Source organism: Cydia splendana, chromosome 1 (assembly GCF_910591565.1).
Source record: "Cydia splendana chromosome 1, ilCydSple1.2, whole genome shotgun sequence".
Taxonomy (NCBI): Eukaryota; Metazoa; Arthropoda; class Insecta; order Lepidoptera; family Tortricidae; genus Cydia; species Cydia splendana.
The window spans coordinates 8633839-8659246 of record NC_085960.1 but is presented as its reverse complement, the minus strand read 5'-3'; the positions used below and the strand labels follow the sequence as shown (position 1 = coordinate 8659246).

The window sequence follows — 25408 nt, the reverse complement described above, 5'->3', positions numbered from 1 at the left end:
CGGTCTTAGCCGTAACTAGGCTCCCTGGAATTTATTTCCATTGTGTAAAGGAAAGTTCTTAATATGTCTCCGCTGACTGTACCCGGCACGGCAAGAAGCAAAGCAGGAAGCAGTACTGCGTGATGATGATGGTGAAAGTTTGGTGATGTGCGGAATGGTACAGTCAGACGGAGTTTACACTTTGCACTGATGTTATGTTTAAAAGAACAAGTTATAAAACAAAACTGAGTATAGGATCTAACGGTCAAATTTTAAATTTAAAAAATTACTGGAAATTAAATTATCTCATAGACTTTAAATAAACACAATTTAGCAATTAAAACGAGATGAAATAAGAGTGGAATGATTGCAAGAGTACCTAAATTAAGTGGCAAGCAAAATCACACAAAGAAATAGCATAGCGAAATAGCCGTTAGAAATAACATTCAAATCTACCTGCTTAGAATAAGCGTAAGAAATGTTCAACACTTACCCAAAGGGGATTTTAAACACTAAAAAAATAATTCCATTTGCACTAAATGAGTGCAGGAACGGAATGAATAAATACAATCGAACAAATTAATTCTCGCCGGGCACGACAGACGTCGCTGCGCGAGGGCAAGCGAGCGTGCGCCGGCGACGAAAGCTAGATCTGTCCTGACTCTGATCGACTCGCGCGCGGGCCCGCGCGGAGAGAGGGTCCGCGGGACGGGGACGCCGCTAGCCGGTTTACTTCGAACAAAAGAGTGTTGCACGAAGTACAGCGAGTCGTAATAAGAAGGAACAGTTTTGTAAAAATAATATTAAAGTGTTACAAGTTATTTATCAATCTAATTTAATTTTATAAATGTAACCTAGGTTACGTAACGTATCTACGTTACAATACCCCGGCGCGTGGTCAAGGATTTTATGTCATCTAAATGAAATAAAATCCGCAGAACTAAGCACTTGTTAACACGCTTCCATAAATCTTCATTCATACTTCACGCTTGCATAAAGAACATTAGTAATTACTCGAAAATACGTTCAAGAATAAAATTACTAACGCACAATTACAAAATAATAATGAGGTATCTCGTTACACGAACTAGACACCCTACAAGTACACTTGTTAAATAGGAGGTATCATACACTACTTATTTTAAAATTAAATGATTATCTCCAGAAGGAAAACGAGGCCACACTTTGCAATTGATTACGCAATTTCCGCACTGTGCGTACAGTATTTGGAAGTGACAGATTTAATTGTAAAAGCCATTGGTTTTTTAAATATGTCAAGAAAAATTGGGTAAATGTTGAACAGATTTTAAAAAAACAACAAAAAAAATACTCCGTCTGTTACAATAGTAATTAATAAGTTACGAACGTTTTTGGTTGTTTTTCTTTAAAAGCACGAAACAAAATTGTAAGAAGGAAAAGCAGAAAGAAAGAGAAAAAAAACAACACAAAATAAAAAAGCGTTTAAATGCAACTAATGCGTACGGAGCGTAAATGTAGAAAATAAAAAAAACAGATTTAGTTACAATTAAAAAACACTCTTTGATAAGGCCGACTGTACTAATGAAAAAACGACTAATAACGCTTACAATAAAAGATGCCTAAGAAGTAAGAAAAAATAATAATTCATTCAACAAATGCGGCTGACTATACAGTGCGTACGATACAAAGAGATTGCAATAAAATTTACTCAATACTACTCCGTACACTGTAGCTGCTGGCAACCAAAAAATAAAAAGAGGAAAAACGTTTCACAAAAAAATAAAAAACCAAAATACCACACAAACACACAAACCACAGATACCCACTCAGAGCAAAATCAGACCCTATTTAAAAAAAACCACGGTGAGGCGCCAGTGCTACGGGTAGGCGGTGAGAATAAATAAAACTGTAGTTTTTTAAAATAACGAACTAAATTTATTCTCCCTTAACTTCCGCCGCAAGCACACGATTACGTCGTAGGGTAGGGTACGTTCTAGGCCGGTACTGATTTTGCTCCGAGGACAGTTCCACCACGCAAGTACTCCCCTGAAGCTGCCGGAGCCACTGCGGGTTGGGAGACGGACGAGCTGAGGGACGTCAGCTGGGGCCGCTCAGGAACTGCCGGCTGGTCTTCACGGCTACGGTCTTAGCCGTAACTAGGCTCCCTGGAATTTATTTCCATTGTGTAAAGGAAAGTTCTTAATATGTCTCCGCTGACTGTACCCGGCACGGCAAGAAGCAAAGCAGGAAGCAGTACTGCGTGATGATGATGGTGAAAGTTTGGTGATGTGCGGAATGGTACAGTCAGACGGAGTTTACACTTTGCACTGATGTTATGTTTAAAAGAACAAGTTATAAAACAAAACTGAGTATAGGATCTAACGGTCAAATTTTGAATTTAAAAAATTACTGGAAATTAAATTATCTCATAGACTTTAAATAAACACAATTTAGCAATTAAAACGAGATGAAATAAGAGTGGAATGATTGCAAGAGTACCTAAATTAAGTGGCAAGCAAAATCACACAAAGAAATAGCATAGCGAAATAGCCGTTAGAAATAACATTCAAATCTACCTGCTTAGAATAAGCGTAAGAAATGTTCAACACTTACCCAAAGGGGATTTTACACACTAAAAAAATAATTCCATTTGCACTAAATGAGTGCAGGAACGGAATGAATAAATACAATCGAACAAATTAATTCTCGCCGGGCACGACAGACGTCGCTGCGCGAGGGCAAGCGAGCGTGCGCCGGCGACGAAAGCTAGATCTGTCCTGACTCTGATCGACTCGCGCGCGGGCCCGCGCGGAGAGAGGGTCCGCGGGACGGGGACGCCGCTAGCCGGTTTACTTCGAACAAAAGAGTGTTGCACGAAGTACAGCGAGTCGTAATAAGAAGGAACAGTTTTGTAAAAATAATATTAAAGTGTTACAAGTTATTTACCAATCTAATTTAATTTTATAAATGTAACCTAGGTTACGTAACGTATCTACGTTACATGGTTGTGAAAGCACTAGACTACTCCCCGTGAAGTGTTTGTGTCCCGAACCCACCCCAACCCTCAGCGCCTCACTCAACCCCTGTTTATTATCTAGCCGATAGCTACGCAGTTTATAGCTATATGCGGCTGTGGTTTTAATTTGTAGCGGGATTTGGGATCGGATGTTGCAGGCGGCTCTCGGTTCTGTGATACCTACGAGTGTTTACAGGTTTAGCGATACTCTAGTATCGGTTGACGTAACTTCGAGGACTGGCTTTGTTGTGCGCTTTTAGTTTATATTTAAAAGGATTTTATTAATTATATAAGTTTATTCACTTGTCTTATTCTTAATTAAGTAATATTTTATTTAATTAGGTAATATTTTCGGCATCCTTTATGATAGAGAATGAGAGAGAGAGAGAGTCCAGTAAAGTGGTAAGTAATGAGGATTTTTTGTATACACATTTTCTTCTGACACTGCGAGATAAAGTTGAATGTGTTGTGTTTGCTGTGCCTTAGTCGACAGTAGCGGTAGGTATAGCACATTAAATTAGATTATGTATACCAATTTAAACTGTTTCCCAACTCCTTTTCCAGGGTAAGTGAATACTATCTGTATTCTGTATGCCAAGTTTCATCGAAATCCCTTTATCCATTATGCGTAAAGGGAACATCCAAACAGTATATCCTACGTCAACTAGGTTTTCACAATGGTGCACAATGGATCCATGGCGGCTCGCGAGGTATATGGCTCACAGAACCACATGATAGGTGGTAGGTATTATTGTTAGCTTTATTAAAAAAAATGTTTGCTTTACTTAATTGGGTACTGAAAGGGCATTGATCTTTTGTACCTTCATTCTTCGTTGATTGATATTACCTTCAACGTAAACAGCACTTAGGTACCTACTATATTTATTTATTATTGAATCCTCTGTTGATTACCTACATACAATTGCCAGAGCATATCGTGTCGCTGTGCATTGTACGGCACCTTTGTGCACACACAATAACCGGCCTTAACAAACGAAACAAGCAGTGTTTAGCTGGCAACAAACGAGACAAGCGGGCGGTCTACTATCTAGCGGGCTACCAGCGGTGGAGGTGGGGTGCCCAGTGTACTGTGAACTACCCGCGGTGCGATACCGGTGGCGGGAAAACGTGGAAAACGCGCGCAAGGGTAGTAGTGTAGATGTAGAGGGTGAGGCAGCGAGGCATGGCGTCGCCCCCTGCCGCTCACACTCGCTCGCTAGACGCGCGGCCGCGCGCCGCTCAATCGATACATTTTCCGAGCTGGAAAAACATTTCAACCCCGGAAAACTGTTAATTTTCGAAACAAAACAACATTTATTATCTTTAGTTAGTTTATGTGTAATAGGAATTCCGTGACTTTTGTTCAGAACTGGGTTTGTTCGGGGATAAACAAAGTGCGACGCAAAATCGTTCCCGGAGTGACTGGTAAGTGTAATAATTATTGGCACGTTGTTAGATGACCTAGTTATTGCTACGGTTTATTATGCAATTTCTGCGCTTTTGAATGTTCATTGATTCGTGCAAACACGAGTCTGACGCCTCGAGGCTGGACGCTTTATGGACGTTCGTTTATAGGCTGTTGATTAATATTTAACTTCCTATGGTTTTTATTTAGCATGAAAGTAGCAGGAACTGGGTCAATATTTTATTCAGTACGTGATGTATAAATGATACCCCAATTATATTGTTTGCTTCTTTACGATTTGAAACGTTTGTTACTGGTATACATGTCGCAGTCGGATCGTATAATCCGCCATATTACATTACGGCTAGCCGTTTTCAAAAACAGGGGCGTTTTGAAATGCGGCGGTTCAACGATTAGCCGGATTGAATGCGGCTGAATGAGAATCCGCCGGAATGTATTCGGCGCCATACGTTCTTCAACACGGCTAGCCGTAATGTAATACAGCGAGTCATTAGCCGCCGCTTTGACAGTTTTTAGTTCCCATTTTTAACACTCGTGGCGCTGCCTGACATAACAACAACAAACTATGAAAAACGCTGGGGTGTCCATCAAATCTGGAGTTTGTCGGACTGTTTCTTTTCAAAAAACATAACCTTCGCAACTTAACTAGACGGAGCCCCGCGAAGCGGGGCTCCTATTTCTGAGCAGTTTGCCCTTCGGGCATCTGAAGCTACCTAACGAACCTAACCTACCTATTGATTTAGGAGACGTCTGTGAAAACATTACACTTTGGGGAAAAAAGCGTAGGTAGGTAAGTAGGTTAGGTTCGTTAGGTAGCTTCAGATGCCCGAAGGAAGTTATGAAGGAAATGTTTCGGAAAAGAAACACAAACACATGTTATGTAGTGCGGTGGGATCATGGTAAAAATAAATTAAATTGCAAACATTGTCAAACTCCGGTTACGTAGGCGACCGAAATAACTGGTCACTCTACAATCTACATAGTAGTATGAAGCGGCTAAACGTAGGCCGCCTTATTGAAGAACGTATCGCAATGACAATTCGGCTAATCGTCGAACCGCCGCATTTCAAAACGCCCCTGTTTTTGAAAACGGCTAGCCGTAATGTAATACGGCGGATTATACGATCTGACTACGACATACATACCGGTTCCGAGTAAAGCTCCTAATATTGAATCTGGGAATGTTTTGCAAGTGTAAATTGAGGCTGCTGAAAAATGTGACGAGGACCCTTTTCAACATTACCTACCCAAGCAAATCATGTGTGAATTGCGTCCCCAACTATGTAAATAGTAACGGCGTTGCTATTCAGGAATATAAGATAAGAACAGATATGTGATAAGGTATTATAAGAAAGTTGAATATGAAATGCCATATGTTTTACGTTACATGGTTCAAATTTGAGATGATAGCAGTTATGGGGAACAAAAGGTGTATGTAGGTATTTAGTTCTTGATAAGAGGAGATAGAGGAAGAGGGAACGTACTTGTAACTGGGTAGAGCGGAAGACTTGAGTACGACACATCTATCGTGTTTACTTACCGGTTAACCTGGTTCATTAACAAATGATCTTGCCCCATACTTTAGCCCCGTATACAAAATTCAAAACTTAACATTGCAACATTTGAAACTTTTTGAATAAGCAAACCTTACAAAGCCACTTCAATTTTCAATTCTAGTAACATGTGAACGAATAATGGTTGGAATAATGGGAAATGGCAAAAGTAAGCAAATTCACATGAAACGAAATATTCGTCTCCAGAATGCCAAATTGCCCTTCCGGGCATTGACCGCGCCGCCGCGACTCGGCGAATCCCCTCGCAGTCTGGATTAACGCTGACAGGGATAAGATATGGGGCCGCGTAACAGCCTTATCAAATTCATCCCCTTCGGCCTTCTTGTGTGTGGAGCACTTGAAATATGTTTACTATACTACTTATATTACACGTGTAAGTACAAGTACTAGTTGTACCTGCTGTCTCTAAAATATGTATACTTACTTAACTGCCCTTTTCGATTAGCAAGTCTTTGTATGTAGGTACTTACTTTAACAAGTGTTTGCTTATTTTCTTGAATAACTTCGAAACTGTATATTCTAAAAAAATATATACTTATTTGAAATACCTTTATACTAGCAATTCGAGCTATATCTATACAAGAATTGCTCGTTTCACTGAATTGTCTCCATAGTAAACTCTGTATACATAACCGGCTCCTTTTACAATTCAATCCCGCACATCGGATGTAAAACTAATCGTTTGTACGCACGCAGTTTGCTTTTCATCCGATTGAAAGTGTTGTGGAGTTGCGAGCAAGGGCCGTCGTACGTTGTGGAAAGCTGTTTGCCCACACCGCTAGTAGCTCGAGTGGTGTGACGAGTTGACAAGAGGAAAGCTCGCGGTGACCATGAATTATGCATTCATTGACGCGACACACTATTCAAGTCACATCTACATTCGACACTTGAAATCGGTACACTTCCCATTGTCTCACTAACGATACACATCCTTTTTCACGTGTAGCTTTTGTTCGAGTACACTGTCGATGCTGTTTCAGTCTCGAATATTCTTAAATCATGGCCTACGTTTCTCCGGTACCTAAAGTACCGTTGCTGGTTGGTTAGGGACACTTTCACTAGTCATGTCTGGTCGCGGCACACGCCCCGATCATCTGATGATAACTGTTGCTACAAGTAGGTGACTGTACAATCTGTAATAATGATCATGCATTAACACTGCCACAACTACCATATCATTTGAGGTTTGCTAGAGTAGGCACGTGCGTACTGTGGACTGGTAACCCTGTGACCCTACGTAAGACAGCTACTAACCTTTACTCGTATAGTGATATAATTATATTATAATGTAATATATATTAGATTTAAACAGAGTGAAAGTTTATTTATTTAAATGTTTCTAAAAATGTATGTTATTCCAACATGTAACATGTTACAATGGTGAACCAGATTTGGGCCAGCTTTTGCAAAAAGGTACCTATCTAGTATCCTGCGGGCTCAGCACGGTTCCATTTTTATCGACTATCACTATGCGCGTCCCTTTCGCACTTACATACTTGTTAGAACGTGACAGGCATGGTGACAAGGGATAAAAACGCGACCGTGCTAAGCCGCCTGGATTAGATAATATATAAAATACCTTTTATTCCGAAAATTATCCCCCATGGAAGTGGAATGATAGTAAAAGATGGCTAGTACGAGATAGTGCTCACGGGGTAAGGGGCGGATATTACAAAGACTTATACGCGTAAACAGATTTGGACACTCATGATAGTCATAATTGCTTAAAGTCTGTGATTTGACTAAAAATCCAATGAAATCAAAATGGAATTTTATCAACTAATTTCTTAAGGTAACAATCATTATCAAGAGGGACATGAAAAAACTAAAACTTCGTCAATCAACTAAATCTAATCATGATTATTTAATTTGATAGAAAAGGAAGGCAGTGTCAGTAAAGTGTTAATATACATCTGTACGTCTACCATCAGTTTTGACATTGACATATACGCTCACGTCTACGTAACTTACTTTCTATGCATCTCGCTCGTACTCGCATATTAGGGCAAGCGAGATGTACAGAAAGTAAATTACGTAGACCTGGCGGCTTAGCACGGTCGCGTTTTTATCCCTTGTCACCATGCCTGTCACGTTCTAACAAGTATGTAAGTGCGAAAGGGACGCGCATAGTGATAGTCGATAAAAATGGAACCGTGCTGAGCCCGCTGAGCGTTATGTCAATGTCAAAACTGATGGTAGAGGCTCAGTTTATCATAATTTAACCCAATCCTGGCGGCTTAGCACGGTCGCGTTTTTATCCCTTGTCACCATGCCTGTCACGTTCTAACAAGTATGTAAGTGCGAAAGGGACGCGCATAGTGATAGTCGATAAAAATGGAACCGTGCTGAGCCCGCTGGTCGGTAAAAGTGTATTACTATAGTACTATACACATATGTCATACATATGTACATACTTATAATTTTATTGTTAAGCTCATGATTGAATTAATAATCAATGTGATTAAGAATAACGTTTTTTATTTTTAAATTTTAGTTTCAATCGAACTAATTAAATCTTTGCTCAATTCCGGCTAGAAGCTGGTCTTATTGTCAGCATCAAATAGATAGACACTGCCACATCTTTGTTATCATAGAAATAAAGATGCGTTCTGATATATTTGACCACTTTGGTCTTTCTGTATCTAACTCGGTGGTGTGTTTGAATGAGATGTAAAGTTCAAAATACCTAGGACTAGAAGAGGGGGCTAGAACTTTGATAGAAGTAGATTATTCTTCACATATTTTACCCGTTAATGTAGTAGGTATAGTAGGCGATAGTAAGGTACGTAGGCCACTTAAGGCAAACTCCATTTATTTATTTATTATTTATGAATGTATTTAATATTTATCTACAAAATGATCTTAAGTGGTAACTACGACCGTCTATGTATTTTAGACGCACTATACATATTGTCTAAACACATCTACGAGTATTCTAAGCCTAACGTTCTATGTTGCGTTACGTAATAAATCGATAAAATCGTGATCGTAATTTTGGGCCATATGTTAGGTTGTACGATTCCATTCCGAAGGCGTGCCCGACAGACCATTCAATCGCCGGAATTGCCGCGCCACCCTACAGCTACTAGTTCTACTTACATTACATAACAATATTTTATAGCAAACGCCTGATGTATCGCGTCGCGAGTGATCGAAAGATGCTTGAAAGCGGTCCCTGAAGACCATTCTTGTCGCGCATCTTAATAAATCTGCAAACATACGGCTAATGTGATGTGTTCCCGGTCGTGAGTGGCTGTTATCGTTATCCCAGTTAACAGCCAAGCGTCAAACTCCGACAATCTGGTTATTGTCTTACCGATTTGATTTCGACCGCCGTTACCAATATTATAGAATCACTTTGTTTGGTATCAGTAATGCCAAAAGTTAACGGTTTGACGGCTAAAGCGACAAATGAAGTGCGAATAATGGTGGTAATCGGAAATGGCAGCAGATGGAAATGGTGGTAATCGGGAATGACTAATGACGAAGTGCATTATGCCTATAAAGCGTTTCTTGCTCGGTAGTCGTGCGACCCGTGCGGCACGAGCGTTAAGATTAAAAAAAACCTACACTTTCCTTTGAAATACTTTGAATGACATTAGAATTACTGACAAATCTGCTTATCCTGCTTCTATCAATATGTGTGACAATATACCCTAGCTACGTAAGTATCTCAAAAACGGAAATGCTGGCTTCAAGTTTATCGGAAAAATAGGTATTACGAAGTTGGACAATCTATCTTCCCGCTCAAGGAAAAATATTATTGAGTTTTCGTTTCCAACGTATAATTTATTGCTTCAGCCGTAAACGTAAATAATGCATTCTTTTTTTTTAAATTTTATGTTTTTGGTGAACTAGGTTGTAGTAGAGAGTTGGTAGTACCTAACTACTTACGTGGTGTACCTATATAAATTTAACAGTCACTACATCTGCAGTTAATTAATGAAACAAAATGAAATAGGATTATTATTATGAAAGTATCTTTTCCAAGAAAATATCTTAATCCACGCTCTATAAAACTACCGTTGCCAATTGCGTTGCCTTTACCACAAATATTTATCTATTCATTTCTCGGTGGTTTAACTGTGGTTGTCTTCAACCGGCTTCCTTTGGAATTTGAAGCAAAGTTATACCTAGGTAATCAAATTTACTCATGTTTGTTTATACTAACGTTCGAATTATAGATTAGCACGGCAGCCCGCATCTCGCGAGCGTATAATGTGGATAGATAAATAAATGAAATACTAATGATACGAGTAGGTATAATAAAAAAATATTGCATACCTACCTAAATGTGTTTTGATAAGTTTAGTTATGTAAGTATTTGCGGAAAATGCCCATGATCTCAATCATCTAAAATATAATTCATTTTGTGTTATATTCCTCATTTTAACATTTGTCATGATAATTATTTTCAGAATTGTCATAATTTCACTTTCATCTTATTCCACCGTGCTCACGCCACTTACCCTATCAAGTTTCTAATTGACACTTTTCTCTTTCCAGAGATTACCTTCGTGAAATTGCCGGTGTCATCATACAGGGACTGATTATGGTAGTGACGAACGAAGTGGTTTCAATTAAGTGACATTTGGGAGGGAATATCAAAGATGGCTGCCGCTCCAGCTGCTTCCTGCATGAGCGCCGAAAATGGATGCGTTATGTTCGATTGCCTCGTACATCTGTGGGAATGGTGAGTCTATTTGTTTATTTTGACTGTTCTATGAGAAATCTCGAAGACGGAAGTTGTTAGTTGAGTTAGCTACATAGCTTCGCATTCATTCATCTGCGTTCGCAAGCGTATAGAGTAGTATTAGATGCTGTTTTGTTTGCCTTTAGTTGTATTCGGCGATTACTGGGGATACCGTGAAACATTGACATTAGAAAATTATCTATCTGCGTCCCTGGCGCTCGATTAAACTAAATGCGATAGAGATGGAGATATAAGGAGGTGCGTTGGAGTAAGATTGAAAGTGGTTTTTCATGAGAGGTAACATAAAATGGTCGAGACATGGCGGTTTGCGTGGTCTCATTGTTAAACATTTCCAAACTTAACTACTTACTTCACGCTAAATACCTAGTTGAAAAAATATATATTATAAAATGAATTTGCTCAAAAACTGCCGTATAAATAAAAACAAAATAAAAATAAAAATTATACGACAATCTTACACAAATCGACCTAGCTCCAAAGTAAGCTCAATAAGGCTTGTGTTGTGGGCACTAGACGACTAAACTTCGAGTTTCTTCCCCTTCTATTAGTCACCTGCATAAGCTTCAGGCATGCTAAGGTTCATGCTTTCTTCTGGATGGGACTAAACTTTTGAAATGTGTTAGGCAAATGAACCGGCCTAAGTATTAGTCTTTTGTAACTAAAATTATTTTGTTAAAGATTACTACTTGTTTTTAAATTATAAGTTAGTATCAGAGCTATGCTTATTGTGCATCTTTCATTTTCGTAAAATTACCGTTTCCTAAAATGGTGTAATGGAAACATTGGAAACTAATAAACTTAATTAACGGTTTGAGTTTGGACTGAACGAAAGAAACTTGTTAAATGAGAAAAGTAGGTTACGCGGAACTTCTAAGTTTCTAATAGTAGGTAAGTACAGTAAATTAGAAATAGTAGGTAAAAATATGTATTGTCAGACGATAGACTAAATACGACGACGATAGACGTACTCTATGAGTAACCACTGTTGAAATGAAACTCTCTCGTAAATAATATTTCATTATTCCTTAGCAGAAACTAAGGCGGTAAAATAATTAAGACTTTGGCCCTCGTGTTATACCTATACTCCGTTTACCATTAAGAGTCTGTAATACTATAATCACTACACCTTATAAAACAAAGTCCCCCGTCGCTGTTTTTCTGTAGGTATGTATGTTCGCGATAAACTCAAAAACTACTGAATGGATTTTCATGCGGTTTTCATCTATTAATAGAGTGATTCTTGAGGAAGATTTAGGTGTATAATTTGTTAAGGTTTTTGTGTAACCCATGCGAACACGGACGAGTCGCTAGTTATAGAATATGGGACAACAGTTCGTGTTTAATAACTTAATCATAACATAACCCGGATAAGTTATTGGACCAAGAAAACTTTGTTGAAACGTACCTAAAGTTTTGTCTAAATCTTAAAGGTATAAAGGTACGAGTAGAATTAAATATTAAAAGTTTTATAAAGTGCGTTAATCTTGTATTTTTATATTCCGTACGGTATCAAATGTATGAAACATTATATTGTAACGACATTAAAAAAAAATAAAAAGCTATTTAAATTCCGTTACATAAAACGACTTCAAAGTGACGTATGACATTTAAAGGAGTTGTTTGTAGGTCACGTAAAATAATTTTGCATTTCAACATTTTTAACACTCCATGTCAGAGCTGGTATTTCCATTGCTCACCCAGAGTTCGCCTCGGATTATCCAGTAATTTTGAGAACTCCCATTTAGATATGAGCGCCGATAGGCATGTAGCCGGCGGCGGCGCGCCGGTCAAAATCGGTCGGCGGCGGCGGCGAATCGGCGGCGTGGCCTTGAAACACCTTTGATTAATGAAAAAAGAATTCAAACCAAAATTTTACCGAAATTACATGTTTTTGCTGTAAGAAAGTTATAAAATAAGTGCATTTTACAATTTCAAGCAAAAGGGTCTAGCAGGCTAAGGAAGGAGAAGTGGCCCCTGTGACGAATATCGGATTTTTATAATGTCATTTGTTGGCTATCTTATAATATAGAAACACCTTAATTTTCAGCCCCCTATCTTGAACCGTCACCGAGATAATGTCAAAAATGTCATTTTATGGACACATTTTTCAAAGTCCTTTTTCTCCTGAACTATATAAAGTAGAGCAATCAAACCAAATCATAGCTACAAAGAATGAGTAGGAGTATAACTCAGATTTTTTTAAATATTTAATTCCCTGAAAAAATAATGATTAAAAGGTCAGAGATTTTTTTGACAGCTCTTTTCAAGAGTATTTGTAAAGGTACACCTATGGAAAAAATCACATAAACTGCAAATAGTATTAGCTACTACCATGCGAAAAATGAATTCAATATAATTGGTGCAACATACTTAAAAAAAATGAAATGTCAACGAAAGCGTTTAGCTATCAAAGGCGTCTTTCATTCTGAAGGAGATTTTCTGTTTTAATGAGGTTTAATTTCGTTGCCTAGCAACAGAAAGTGTTTATTTTGAACTTGATGCATGGCTGTTGCTGCAATATGCAAGACTCATTTGATAGTTAAACGCTTTCGTTGACATTTTTTTTTTAAGTGGTTGCACTAATTATATTGAATTGATTTTTCGCATGGTAGTAGCTAATACTATTTGCAGTTTATGTGATTTTTTCCATAGGTGTACCTTTACAAATACTTGTTGAAAAGAGCTGTCAAAAAAATCTCAGACCTTTTAATCATTATTTTAACAGGGAATTAAATATTTAAAAAAATCTGAGTTATACTCCCACTCATTCTTTGTAGCTATGATCTGTTTTGATTGCTCTACCTTATATAGTTCAGGAGTAAAACGACTTTGAAAAATGTGTCCATAAAATGACGTTTTTGACATTATCTCGGTGACGGTTCAATATAAGGGGTTGAAAGTTAAGGTGTTTCTATATTATAAGATAGCCAACAAATTACATTATAAAAATCCGATATTCATCACAGGGGCCACTTCTCCTTCATTAGCCTGCTATACCCTTTATTGAATAAAGGTATGAAAAAAGTTTTATATAGTATAAACGGTATCGAGCGGCATCAGAGGCGGTTTTAATCTTGGCGAGACCCTGGCCGGAAGATCTTTGCGAGGCTCTTATCTTTTGTGCTAAGTAAAAAGTAGCGGAATGACTGTATCAGGGAAAACGTCTGGTCGACAGTCCAAAGAGCCGAAGTGAGGAAAATCCAGCTCCGTTATTAACCAATATCGACCCAACAAACCGGTTTATGTCAAAAAGTGAGGCTCAAGGCCGAGCTCCACCTAATACCGAATACCTGATTCCGACGCCTTCCCATGCGAGGCCAAAGGCTGAGCTGCAGGTAAGCATACAGCTTAGAATCGAACGCCAAGTGTGAGCTTGGCTGACGGCCGAATGCGCGGAGTGCCGATTACGGCGCGCTTCTGTGCGAGGCCGAAGGCCAAGCTGCAAGAGAGCAGAGCTTGGAATTGGTCCAGTGTAAGCAAGTCCGAAGGCCGATAAAGACCGAGGCCATAGTGTTAAAGCCTGCTTTCCTGCAGGTGCATTCGTGCGAGGCCAAAGGCCGTGCTGCAGTGGAGCTAAGATCGGAGAAGAACCAATGACCAAGCATTCATTCTTGGCGAGGCCGAAAGTTAGGCTCCAAACAGGGCCGAAAACTTGGAGTTTCAGATAGCGGCTTACTTCTATGCGAGCGATGCGAGGCCAAAGATTGGGCTGCGAGAGAGCAAAGCTTGAAATTTGAACAATGACCAAGCTTAAATGAGACCCGATTCCGTTTCCGATGCCTTCCGTGCAAAGCCAACGGCCGGACCTTTGGGCGTGAAAACGCTTAATATCTGAAATTAACCCCCTTTTACACCTTTTAAAGACATTCTACCATACTTGCAATGGTTAAATTCGCGGTGAATGACGGATGAGCTAGCCAGCTGGCAAAATTAGTCATTTCGTTGCCCTAACACTAGTGCGGTTACCAAACAGAAAATAATTATATGGACCTAAAATACCTTTTGAATGTCTATAAGCTATAAGCTATTCAGACTGGCCGTTAAAGATCTAAACTAGATAAAATATGATATTATCTGATTCTGAAAGTAGTAGTATCTAACAAGGTCACGCCGATGCCACGCCGATAGCGCAGCGTCGGCGGCGGCGGCGCGTAAATTTTGTCGGCGGCGGCGGCGCGCCGGCGCGGCGCTCATATCTACTCCCATTACACAGAGTTGTTACGAATCTAGATTCTAGAGGTAAGTAACATTAATTCATCTTAAGCGAGTGTTCAAGTGCTGAGAATTACAGACCAGGCTGCAATCCGCGGGTACGGCTGACTGAAATGTCTCCTGCCTCCGTAATCTCATGCACTCGGAAGAGAGATTAGGCAGGAGGCTCGGCTGACATCTACTTACCACTCTGTCATTTCTGGCAGTCAGAGTCTTGTATGATTAGTGCTGTAGTATAATGCATTATTTATAACATTTATAAGCAGCTTCAGCCTGCATCGCACCTACCAGTTTTTGGTATTTCGTACATTTACTTAAAGCAAATAATACCGCTCGATATTGCAGTAATTTTAGAATGTACCCAGATGAATTTTCTAATAGCAGAGAATAAGTATTTTATTGATTGTAGTATTCTATCTTTTAACAATATCTAATATAAATTTGTTAAATTACAATACTTGTATTTATTTAATATTTTATGTAATATATAGGCACCCGTTATACTTTCTCAATAATGAAATCAGTTAAAACCTACCTACTCATAAATAATAACGGCTGCTATTTAACTGATCACCAGTTTTAGTAAAATTTAATACCAAAAAAATCTATTTTACCACCCTAAAATAATAAATGATCACCAAAATTATAACACCATTTTAATGTGAAATGATTACCAATTTTATTACATTTTACTATCCTATTAAAGGAAATGACACCAAACTAATCAATATTAACCCAAAAATAGTAAATGATTACCAAATTTCTAACCCTATTTTAATGGGAAATGATAACCAAATTTTTACATCTTGCTATCCTATTAAAGAAAATGACACCAATATAATCATTATAAACCCAAAAATAGTAAATGACCACCAAAATTAGAACTCCATTTTAATGTAAAATTATAGCCAAATTTTTAAATCTTGCTATCCTATTAAAGCAAATTACCCAAAAAATGTGTAAATATTTAATATATCGTTATCCTTTTAAATTAATTAATCCACTTCGTCACCTTTTACTAGTAGCATTTCATTTCTGTAACAGTCGCAGTTCTAACATAACCTACCTACCCCACTTTTCTAGTAGTATTTCGTTTCTGTATGGGTCGCAGTTCAAACCAAACCTAACCTAACCCACTTTTTTAGTAGCATTTCATTTCTGTAAGGGTCGCAGTTCAAACCAAACCTAACCTAACCCACTTTTCTAGTAGCATTTCTTTTCTGTAAGGGTCGCAGTTCAAACCTAACCTAACCCACTTTTTAGTAGCATTTCTTTTCTGTAAGGGTCGCAGTTCAAACCTAACCTAACCCACTTTACTAGTAGCATTTCTTTTCTGTAGGGGTCGCAGTTTAAACCTAACCTAACCCACTTTTCTAGTAGCATTTCTTTTCTATAAGGGTCGCAGTTCAAACCTAACCTAACCCACTTTTCTAGTAGCATTTCTTTTCTGTATGGGTCGTAGTTCAAACCTAACCTAACCCACTTTTTTAGTAGCATTTCTTTTCTGTAAGGGTCGCAGTTCAAACCTAACCTAACCCACTTTTCTAGTAGCATTACTTTTCTGTAAGGTTCGCAGTTCAAACCTAACCTAACCCACTTTTCTAGTAGCATTTCTTTTCTGTAAGGGTCGCAGCTCAAACTTAACCTAACCCACTTTTCTAGTCGCATTTCGTTTCTGTAAGGGTCGTAGTTCAAACCTAACCTAACCCACTTTTATGATAGCAGTTTGGTTCTGTAAGGGTCGCAGTTCAAACCTAACCTAACCCACTTTTCTAGTAGCATTTCGTTTCTGTAAGGGTCGCAGTTCAAACCTAACCTAACCCACTTAACTGATAGCAGTTCAAACTGATAGCAGTTTAACCTACTTTTCTAGTAGCATAACGAAATGCTACTTGAAAAGTAGGTTAGGTTAGGTAGGTATGCGGTGCGGGGTACGGGGGGGTTGAGCGGGAGGGGCTAGTTATTTTGGCATCGGTTTACTTTATTTGGTAATATGTATACATTGTTTGGTAATCATAGTGGTTTATTTAGGTGAAAATATCGCATTAATTTGGTCTTCAAGATTTGGTGATCATTAATGATTTTTGGTGATCATTCAATATATTTGGTATTTGAGTACAGTTTGAAGTGCAGTCGTAATTAAAACGGTGGTACTTTTGTATTTTTAGGCCTTATTTTTTTGGTGTTCAGTAATGTTTTTTGGTAAGCATGATTTTTTTATTTAGGGTACCACAGTATTTTTTGGTGGTCATTATATTTGTAGCCAATAATAACCAGACATCGTACATTTTCCAGCATTTTTGGTGCAGCGGAGTGGTGTTAACGGAGTTGGTATAAATTAATTTCAACCCTAATGATTAATTAGCGTTAATTACGTTAATATTAACCTTAATTTACCATTTCAGTTGAAATTATCTATACCAATTCCGTTAACACCACCCTGCTGCATTAAAAATGCTGGAAAATGTACGATGTCTGATAATAACTGTACGTTAAGCATACCTATTTAACTAGTCCCTATACACAGTCTATAAGTACAAAAAATATGTAAATCATCGTGTGGCACACGACACCATTCGATAGATCTTTAAAAATAATATGAAGATTGCTGAAAGCGATATTTAATTAAGTAAAATAAGCACACCGAAAGAAATACGTTAATAAATTCATACTATTCACGAAAATTATGTTGAATAGAATCGGTTAAGCCATTTATGAATTATAAAAAAATACCGGCGGAATGACGTCAGTGCCGCGAAGATAGGCCCTTTTTGCATGTAAGTATGACTTTTCGTATCGTCTGAGAACCCTACTTTATGCGTGGTCCGACACTTGGTCGGTTTTTAAAATGAATATCAAGATAAAACAACACAAAAATGTCATGTTGTAAACATACGGTTTGGAAATAAAGTGATTTTCTTACCGTTAACATCTGGAACATTAATCTAATTTAAGATCAAACGTAGATTTTGGCAGGGAAAGATAATACGGTCTCACCGCGACAGATTGGTGTCGTTGTCAACACCACACTAGTATAATTAAAACTTTAATTAAATGAGTGCTAACTATGAAAATTAAAAAAAAGGTGTATTTAAAACATACGTCAGAAAATGTATTACTTGTACAAATTTATCTTAAAGTTATTTTTTCAACGAGTTCTAGGCAATTGTTAATTAACAAAATTTTCTTCACGTTCCTTCTTTATTGAAAACTAATCCTTCTTTATTGAAAACTAAAAAAATGTTTTAATAACTATCGTAAAATGTTTTCGCTTTCTAGAGCCCTTTTCATATACATGCTTAAAAAGATCAAGATATAAAAATTCTGAAAAAATTAATAATTTGGTTATAATATTGTTTTATATTTTACAATTTTACCTTGATTTTTAGTTTTTTGTTTTAAAGTTTTCATTTGCACATTTAGGGCATGCAGTACCGGTCCCGGTACCAAGAATTTCATTTCCCGGTTCTGGGCATGGCCGGAACCGGGATTCCCGGTTCTCAATGCATCTTTTGATTACTTTTAAGAAATTGTTTGTGTGTTCGCGTACAATCTTTATGAATTACTTATTTTCATATAAATAATTGCATAAGAATTAATGAATGACTTATTTTATTGTAAACAAACACTTAATTGGCGTTCCAACCTATTTTACCAAATTAACCGGCACACTGCCTCGGCCCGGGCGTAGCGTAGTCGATGCACTCAGCACTATGACGGCACGGCCTGCCTGCACGAATGTCTACTTTACTAGGTAAGTTTGTCGGGTTATTTGAGTCCCCCGTTTCATAGCGCCATTATTAAATGTTATATAATGTCCCGAGCTAAAGTACTAAAACATTACTACTATTGAAATGGGAATAAATAGTCATATGATGAGAACCGGGAAGTACCGGTACCGGGTCTTCAGTACCGGTTCTTTTGACACTATAAAATTCCCGGGAATTCCCGGGAATATGAGAACCGGGAATTCCCGGGAGCATGCCCTAAGCACATTATAAAAGTTGTACCTACCTACTCGTAATTTAGGAATGCTCTACTAATTGTCGAAAAGGATCTCGTAACGAGATTGACTGCGATACTTACTAGAAAACATTAAAAAAAGACCACATTCTGGTTCAACGAGCGCTAATCCCTCTTTTGTCTTCTTTGAATGTGTTCATTGAGTTGGGAAAGTCTAAAAAATAACACGATTTGTATGGAGGATTAAGAGATGGCTACGGAAAGTTAGGAATTTGCAGCGTTATTTTATTTTAATTATTTTTGAATATGTTTCATCTTACAAATTAAATGAAACAGGAATACAGGAATATAAGATGGAATAAAACTACATGGTTGTCTCTAAACAGACAGAAATGTTATGTTACCTACTTATGTTTTACTAAGTGCACTCACTTTAAGAAGTTTGCTCAGGAACACGGCAAGAACATTTAAATAATGAATATTTAAGAAAATAAAGTTCATAGATATGAAGGAAGTGCATTATTCAAATTTATGAGAAACTCTTCTCAAGCTCACAAGGAGCGAGCACAGCGTCGTCGCTTAGGTCAAAAGTTGTTAAGAGCGGGGGATGAATTTAAGTGTTCTTACCGTCGCGCGCGTGGCTAAGGCTTTTTGAATAATGGGCCTTTGGTAATTGATTTCATTCGATACTGATTTAAGTAAGTAACCTAAATTAAAGCGTGAAGGGGGGGCTCATTTAAGTACCTTCCAGCTCAAAACAAGAAGATTTGCGACGAGAAAGCTCCGTTTTGGTTATCAATAGGTACACCGTATTCATATGTTTATTTACCGCATTGAAAATTAGCACGTTGACTTCAATATCGCTTTTCATGTCGGACGTCGGATCAGACTTGAGGGCAGCACCCTGGACTAATCCTGATATGATAGGTAGGCGTACAAATGTGTCAAGTTGAAAATGTAGCGTGACCAAACCAATATCGACTACTATAACTGATGGATGTTTAATTTGAGTTTGGTTGGAATTGTGTCGTGTACAATCCAAGTAGGGTCATTACTATTCATCATACAAAGGGGTCAGGCGTCGTTCAGGCGTCGGCGGTGTACAGTGGAAATCGAACCGATTTCCACTGTACACCGCCGTGTCTGTTACCGTTAGCGATGCTAATTCCCTTCCATGGCTTGACATCTGGTCAGAATTACAATCTACGTGGCACTGCACATGATCGCCGCATTGATATGAAAGAATTTAACTAAATTGATAACTGGTAGATTGCAAAAATAAAAATTAATGTCAGTCTTTTTCTAAATTTGTTTAGAAGGGTAGGTAACTACTAACTAGGTATACCTACTCTTCGTGTGTAAATATGTCACACCACACAAAAGAAAAAGGATTCCTGGCAATAACCATTGTTGTACTGCAATGTCTGCAATGCAACGGGGTGTTTTCTGGAGCCGTGACAAGTATTTGCTGTATTACTCTGCTCGACGTTTCTTTTGATACTGTCTTGTTATCAAAAGTTGTTATTACATAATTATGTACCTATAGGGTAGGTACTTATGGATCTGGAAAAAACATCCTTCTGTTTCAATTTGTTAAGGATAACGTGCTTCGAGTTGAGTAAATAATCGAAATAATCGAAACTAGTTTTAGTAGTTAAATAATCTTACCTAACTTGTTTAAAATTGGGTACTTACATACAATACAATACATACCCAAAGTTCTTTCCTTCATACCAGCGGTCGGCAACCTTTTTTTGCGTAGTTTTAGTAGCGTAGTTAACGATGAGTAAGTTGACGCGGGCCGCACTTTGTTAATATTTATGACTTTATCAGACATTGTCGTTTATCAATATTACATAGCCAGAGAGGCTCGCAGGCCGCAAGTGACAGTTTCACGAGCCGCATGCGGCCCGCGGGCCGCAGGTTGCCGACCGCCGCTTTATACAATTAAGACAACTCGATGGAACATAATGTTATTATTATGGACAAAATAAACATTCGGAAACAATTTGTTGCTAATTGACTTTGTTTTTAAAGCCGTAAGGAAGTGAACAATGGAAGCTCGCTAATGTTGCCTAAGAAGGTTACGAGTATTTTGTGCTGAGTGCTGACGCGAAATATACTCGCACAGTGCGACGCACACTACCCCTTGTCGGCGTTGGCAATCATATTTATAGTTCTTCCATATTTTTTTAATACATACTTAGTTTTTAATTTACTCTTAATAGTCTTAATACATAGAGTGCATTTACGAAAAATATTCTTTATATTTTTTGAGGTAAATGTTCAGTAGTCATTTGCCAATATTGCTGTCAATTTGAAAATTGTAGGTATTTCGAGCCTGAATCCAATTTTGTACGATTTTCATTGTGGGCTCAGCAAACAACAGAGTTACAATAGGCGTCAGTTATATTTTTAGAATGAAGCGTACATTTTGTACGCCTGTTTTGCATTTAAAATGTAAACGCTTTTGCAATTCTTTAATTGATGATTGATTATAGAGACGCGTCATTAGCGTGACGTCAAAAGTTACCTAATAAACAAGACTGACAAAAAAGTTGCATAGGTTTATCAATATCAGCAAAATCTGACATCCCTCAGTATTTCTATTTATATTATTATAAGAGTTAGGGATAAGGACCTTTTTAAAAATTTTAACGCATTTGGTTTTCGCTCTTAATTCTTATAATAAAAAAAATCTAAAAAAGTCAAACGAAGGGACATAGCTGTGGTTAACATACAATACATTCTGTAAAAATATTTTCCATAATTTCAATATTCAGTGAGGAAAATGAGGACTACGTTTGTATGTAGAAGCGGCCGTCCACTATCCTCTCTTAATACATAGTTTTATAAAGATAAGTAGAAAGAAATGAGAGTTAACTTGTAGTTATTATCAAAATTCTAATATGTTCCTTTTAAATACTACATGTGCCTATTGTTCAATCTTCTTAGTATTTTTAAACAATCATCAACAGCTGAAGTTTACTGTCATTTAAAACACTATAGTTAATTACTGAAGAGGTACTTACCTAAGTGTTTTGTGCAGTGAGACAACACAAAGTGAAAATTTGGCATTACATTTACAGTGGTATCTTGATAATACGGCACTTCGATGATCCGGTATACCCAGTAATAATCCGGCACTAATATTGGGATACAAATGATCATTCTATGTCCTAATTTACCATGTGCACTAACATTTTCGCCCTCCGAGTTTTCGCCCTTCAATCTCATTATAAATAGCTAAGTTCCAGATAAGAGTAGATTTTTTTTTTAAATTTAGTATTTTAGTAAAATGTATTTCTATGATATACTAAAACACATCAATATTATGCATATTTGCTCTAACTTCCAGTAAACCGAATTTTCCAGTAATCCGGCTCTCTTGTGTCAGCATTAGTGCCGGATTAGTGACATTGTACTGTATTACCTAAAACACAAAAAACAAAATAAAAAGTGTTTATTGTAGTAGATTGATTTTTACTTGTATTCGGAAACAAAGTGGCTCTGTTGATGCCTGTGCGCTGCGCAACCTAATTGGTAAAAGTGAAGCTTTTCTTCATCCGTGAATGAGAAAGGCAAATAGACGAGTAGTAGCCCCATTTTTCTATTCTGACTCATAGTTGATTACGTGTTCTTGTTGACTTGCTCAATGACTTGGAAATATGTATTGTGAATGATTAAGTTTAGGATAGGATATTGAATCATAAATGAATATTTTATTTATTTTAGGTTCAACATTTATCAGAATATAAGGAAAAAATCTTTATCGAAACCCCTTTTAAAAGTTTTCTCTTTAGGACTTCGGCAGCTTATTTTCAACTTTTAGGTTTTCAAAGGCTCTCATAATAATATACTATGGCCTCGGAAACTAAACTTTCAGTTAACAGATTGAAAGCCAGCCCATTAACAGGATGTAAATAAGTACCTCCGACCGTTAACGTACGCAGTATTTAAATTAAAATTAACATTTGACTTTTGAAACCGAGAATGTTTGTGCATGCGTTAAGAGTAGAACCTCCGAGCAACCTTCTTTTTCACTCTGCAGGAATCTAAATTACATTATCTTGTATGCGGTTACAGGTAAAACCGGTATAACGCTGTAAAAATGTGGAAACTGTTATATGTGACTGGTTTTATTGGATGCGAGGACAGTTCGGATTAGTTGGGTTATAGTTGTGGTGATGACGTCTGTTCTTGTCCCTCTCTGATGCAAGCAAATTTCTATTTGTGTCTCATCGCCCTCCTCCCACTCAATTCTGCTAACTCGACGCTAGTATTCCACAACCAGTCGACGGCCGCTCGCGTTCTCCGATACAACTGCGAAGCGGCCTTAACGCGAACATATATATCGCCGGTTAATCAAAACATGACTATTATTCTAAACTTTAACTTGAAATATTACCGAAAAAATGTACAAATACTTAATTAATAGTTAATTAAATAGAAAATGTTAACAATATAATATTATAATAATCGTATAAGATTCACACAAAAGTTTTGTTTGGTGTTAAAGTGTACAAGTAATTACTGTTTTCGTTAGTTCTACACTAACTACAAAGTGATACATATGAATTAATTAATTGCAGCTACAAAGTTAAATGAAGCAAGATATAATCCGTATTAGCGGAGGATTTGATGCTGCCAGCGAATAAGGTACTACAAACCGGATATTGTACTAGACAGTTGTCCGACTACTTTATCTATAGCCACCATTCTCTCATTATATCCAATTCTTTTGAAGAAGGAACTCGATCTTTTGTGTTGAATGCTTAAGTTTTTTCCCCGAAGCGTTTAAATTTAAAGCATCATTGGCTCACGCACGCAAGGGATAAATATTTGGTGTCGGAGGTATAAAGTTAACGACACGGAATGATGCTTGTTCCCCAAACTAACCCAAAGCTACCAGGTGTGGCATCCAAAGGTGCACTTCATTATATGTCACCTACTACATTCAACCTACCTTGAATATTGACACTGTTAATAACCATATAGGACAGATAGGTGCAGCTTAAATTATTTATGAATATGTTATAAAATCCCAATGTGTTTTAGATAGGAATTCGTTTTATTTCTTTAGTCAATCCTCTAAATAAAATATTAGAAACTTTCTCTGACAATATTATACTAATATGTAACAGAATTTATTCAAATAAAAACATTGTCTTACATCGAGATGTTACATAGGTAAAAGACATCAACGAAGTTTCCGAGATTCCGTATTCCATAGGTAGGTATTATGTATTTACCTTTAATGGCCAACGTTGCAAAATGCATTATTTTTAATTATTCCACGATCCCACGCCGCAATTTAGTTGAACTTTTTGGTTGGCACAGGACAAATTGCCTAACTAGGTAGGTATAAGTATTTATGACAGCCCGCCATGACTCATGTCCACGTGAGATGATCAGCTGCTAAAAATAATTTTAAGCGAAACATTCTTGGGGTACCATCGACCTTAAAAAGTATGTATAAAGGCGATGTGTCATCGACATCAGCGGCGAAGATTCCACCTCGCGGGGGCCAAGCGGCGAATCGTCTTTGAAGCAGGTAGTCGAGAGACCTTTCGCAAGGAGTTTTTTGTCCTCAAACCTTTGTTCCGTGGAGGGGAGCTGAATGGCGGCGCTCGCTTGACACCATGGGATTTGTTTGCATTTGTCAAGCACTTGTTGCTATTCTTTACTTAACTGTGTTTTAAGTTCCCATAAACTTGCGCTTTCTTCTTAAAATACCATGGAAGTTGGTCACTAAACGGTTATTACTTTGAGATTCATAAGTTTTTCTAACGTCTTAATAATTTCGAAACGTTGTTATTTTCACGCTTTTATCACAATTTTAGCTTTTACCTTTCTCCTGCTTTTACCATTTTATTAATTTGATTTACTCAACTATTGGCCAGCATTTGATGCAATCAAATATGTACATACATATTTCGAATGTTACTTTATTGGATGGAAATTTGTTTATTAGCTTTCGCACATTTCAGCGAAGTTTTCTTTCCATCCAGTTTCTAGATATCTATATGATACATACTTAATTGTTGTGTTGAAATTTAAGTTTGGGGGACCGATTACTGTGTTTCGATCGTTCGATTTCGTGTTCTCCCTTCTCCCTTTAAATTACCCGTATTGACCTTATTTTTAATACGTTTTTCCTTGGTTCTGTGTTTTGGTCACGGGCTTATTTCGGTAAATATTTATGTAAATATGTAAAAAGATTTAATATGCTGTCAATTTCAATTCTTTTAACCTTGGAAATGAAAATTCTCTCGGGATTATACTCACAAAACATAGAATTAGGCTCCTATAAGTACCTGATCGCGCACCGTAGATTGTCTTTCTAAATACCTACGCTGAGATAAAGGAGTCACTCTGAATTCCATTTGGAATAGTTCGGAATCCATGGGAAGATACTAGCATTGGAGACTTAAGTACATTGCAGCGATGCTCGAAGCGAAAAACGATTTATACTCCGACATTTAAATGTCTTTACCTCTCAAGCGGTAAAGCGCGGTATGGGTAGATAAATACCTATTGCGAAG

The 25408-nt window shown here is 37.5% G+C and overlaps 2 protein-coding genes across 8 annotated transcripts in view; one reads left to right on the top strand and one right to left on the bottom strand.

Annotated features, from left to right (window-relative positions):
• Positions 1–25408, bottom strand: part of LOC134796104 (uncharacterized) — a 349320-nt gene that overhangs the window by 176255 nt on the left and 147657 nt on the right. The window lies entirely within an intron of this gene.
• LOC134794690 (uncharacterized) overlaps positions 10519–25408 on the top strand; it is a 72271-nt gene continuing 57381 nt past the window's right edge. For 4 of the 7 annotated variants that reach the window (XR_010144710.1, XM_063766503.1, XM_063766492.1 and 1 more), the window contains exon 1: positions 10522–10667. Coding sequence is in view for 5 of the 7 variants with exons in the window: in XM_063766503.1 (XP_063622573.1) it covers positions 10585–10667 (83 nt within the window). In the remaining 2 variants the exon portion in view is untranslated. Of the gene's footprint in view, positions 10668–22870; positions 23523–25408 lie in introns of those variants that run through there. The other 3 variants (XM_063766478.1, XM_063766462.1, XM_063766469.1) reach the window with 3 other exon arrangements.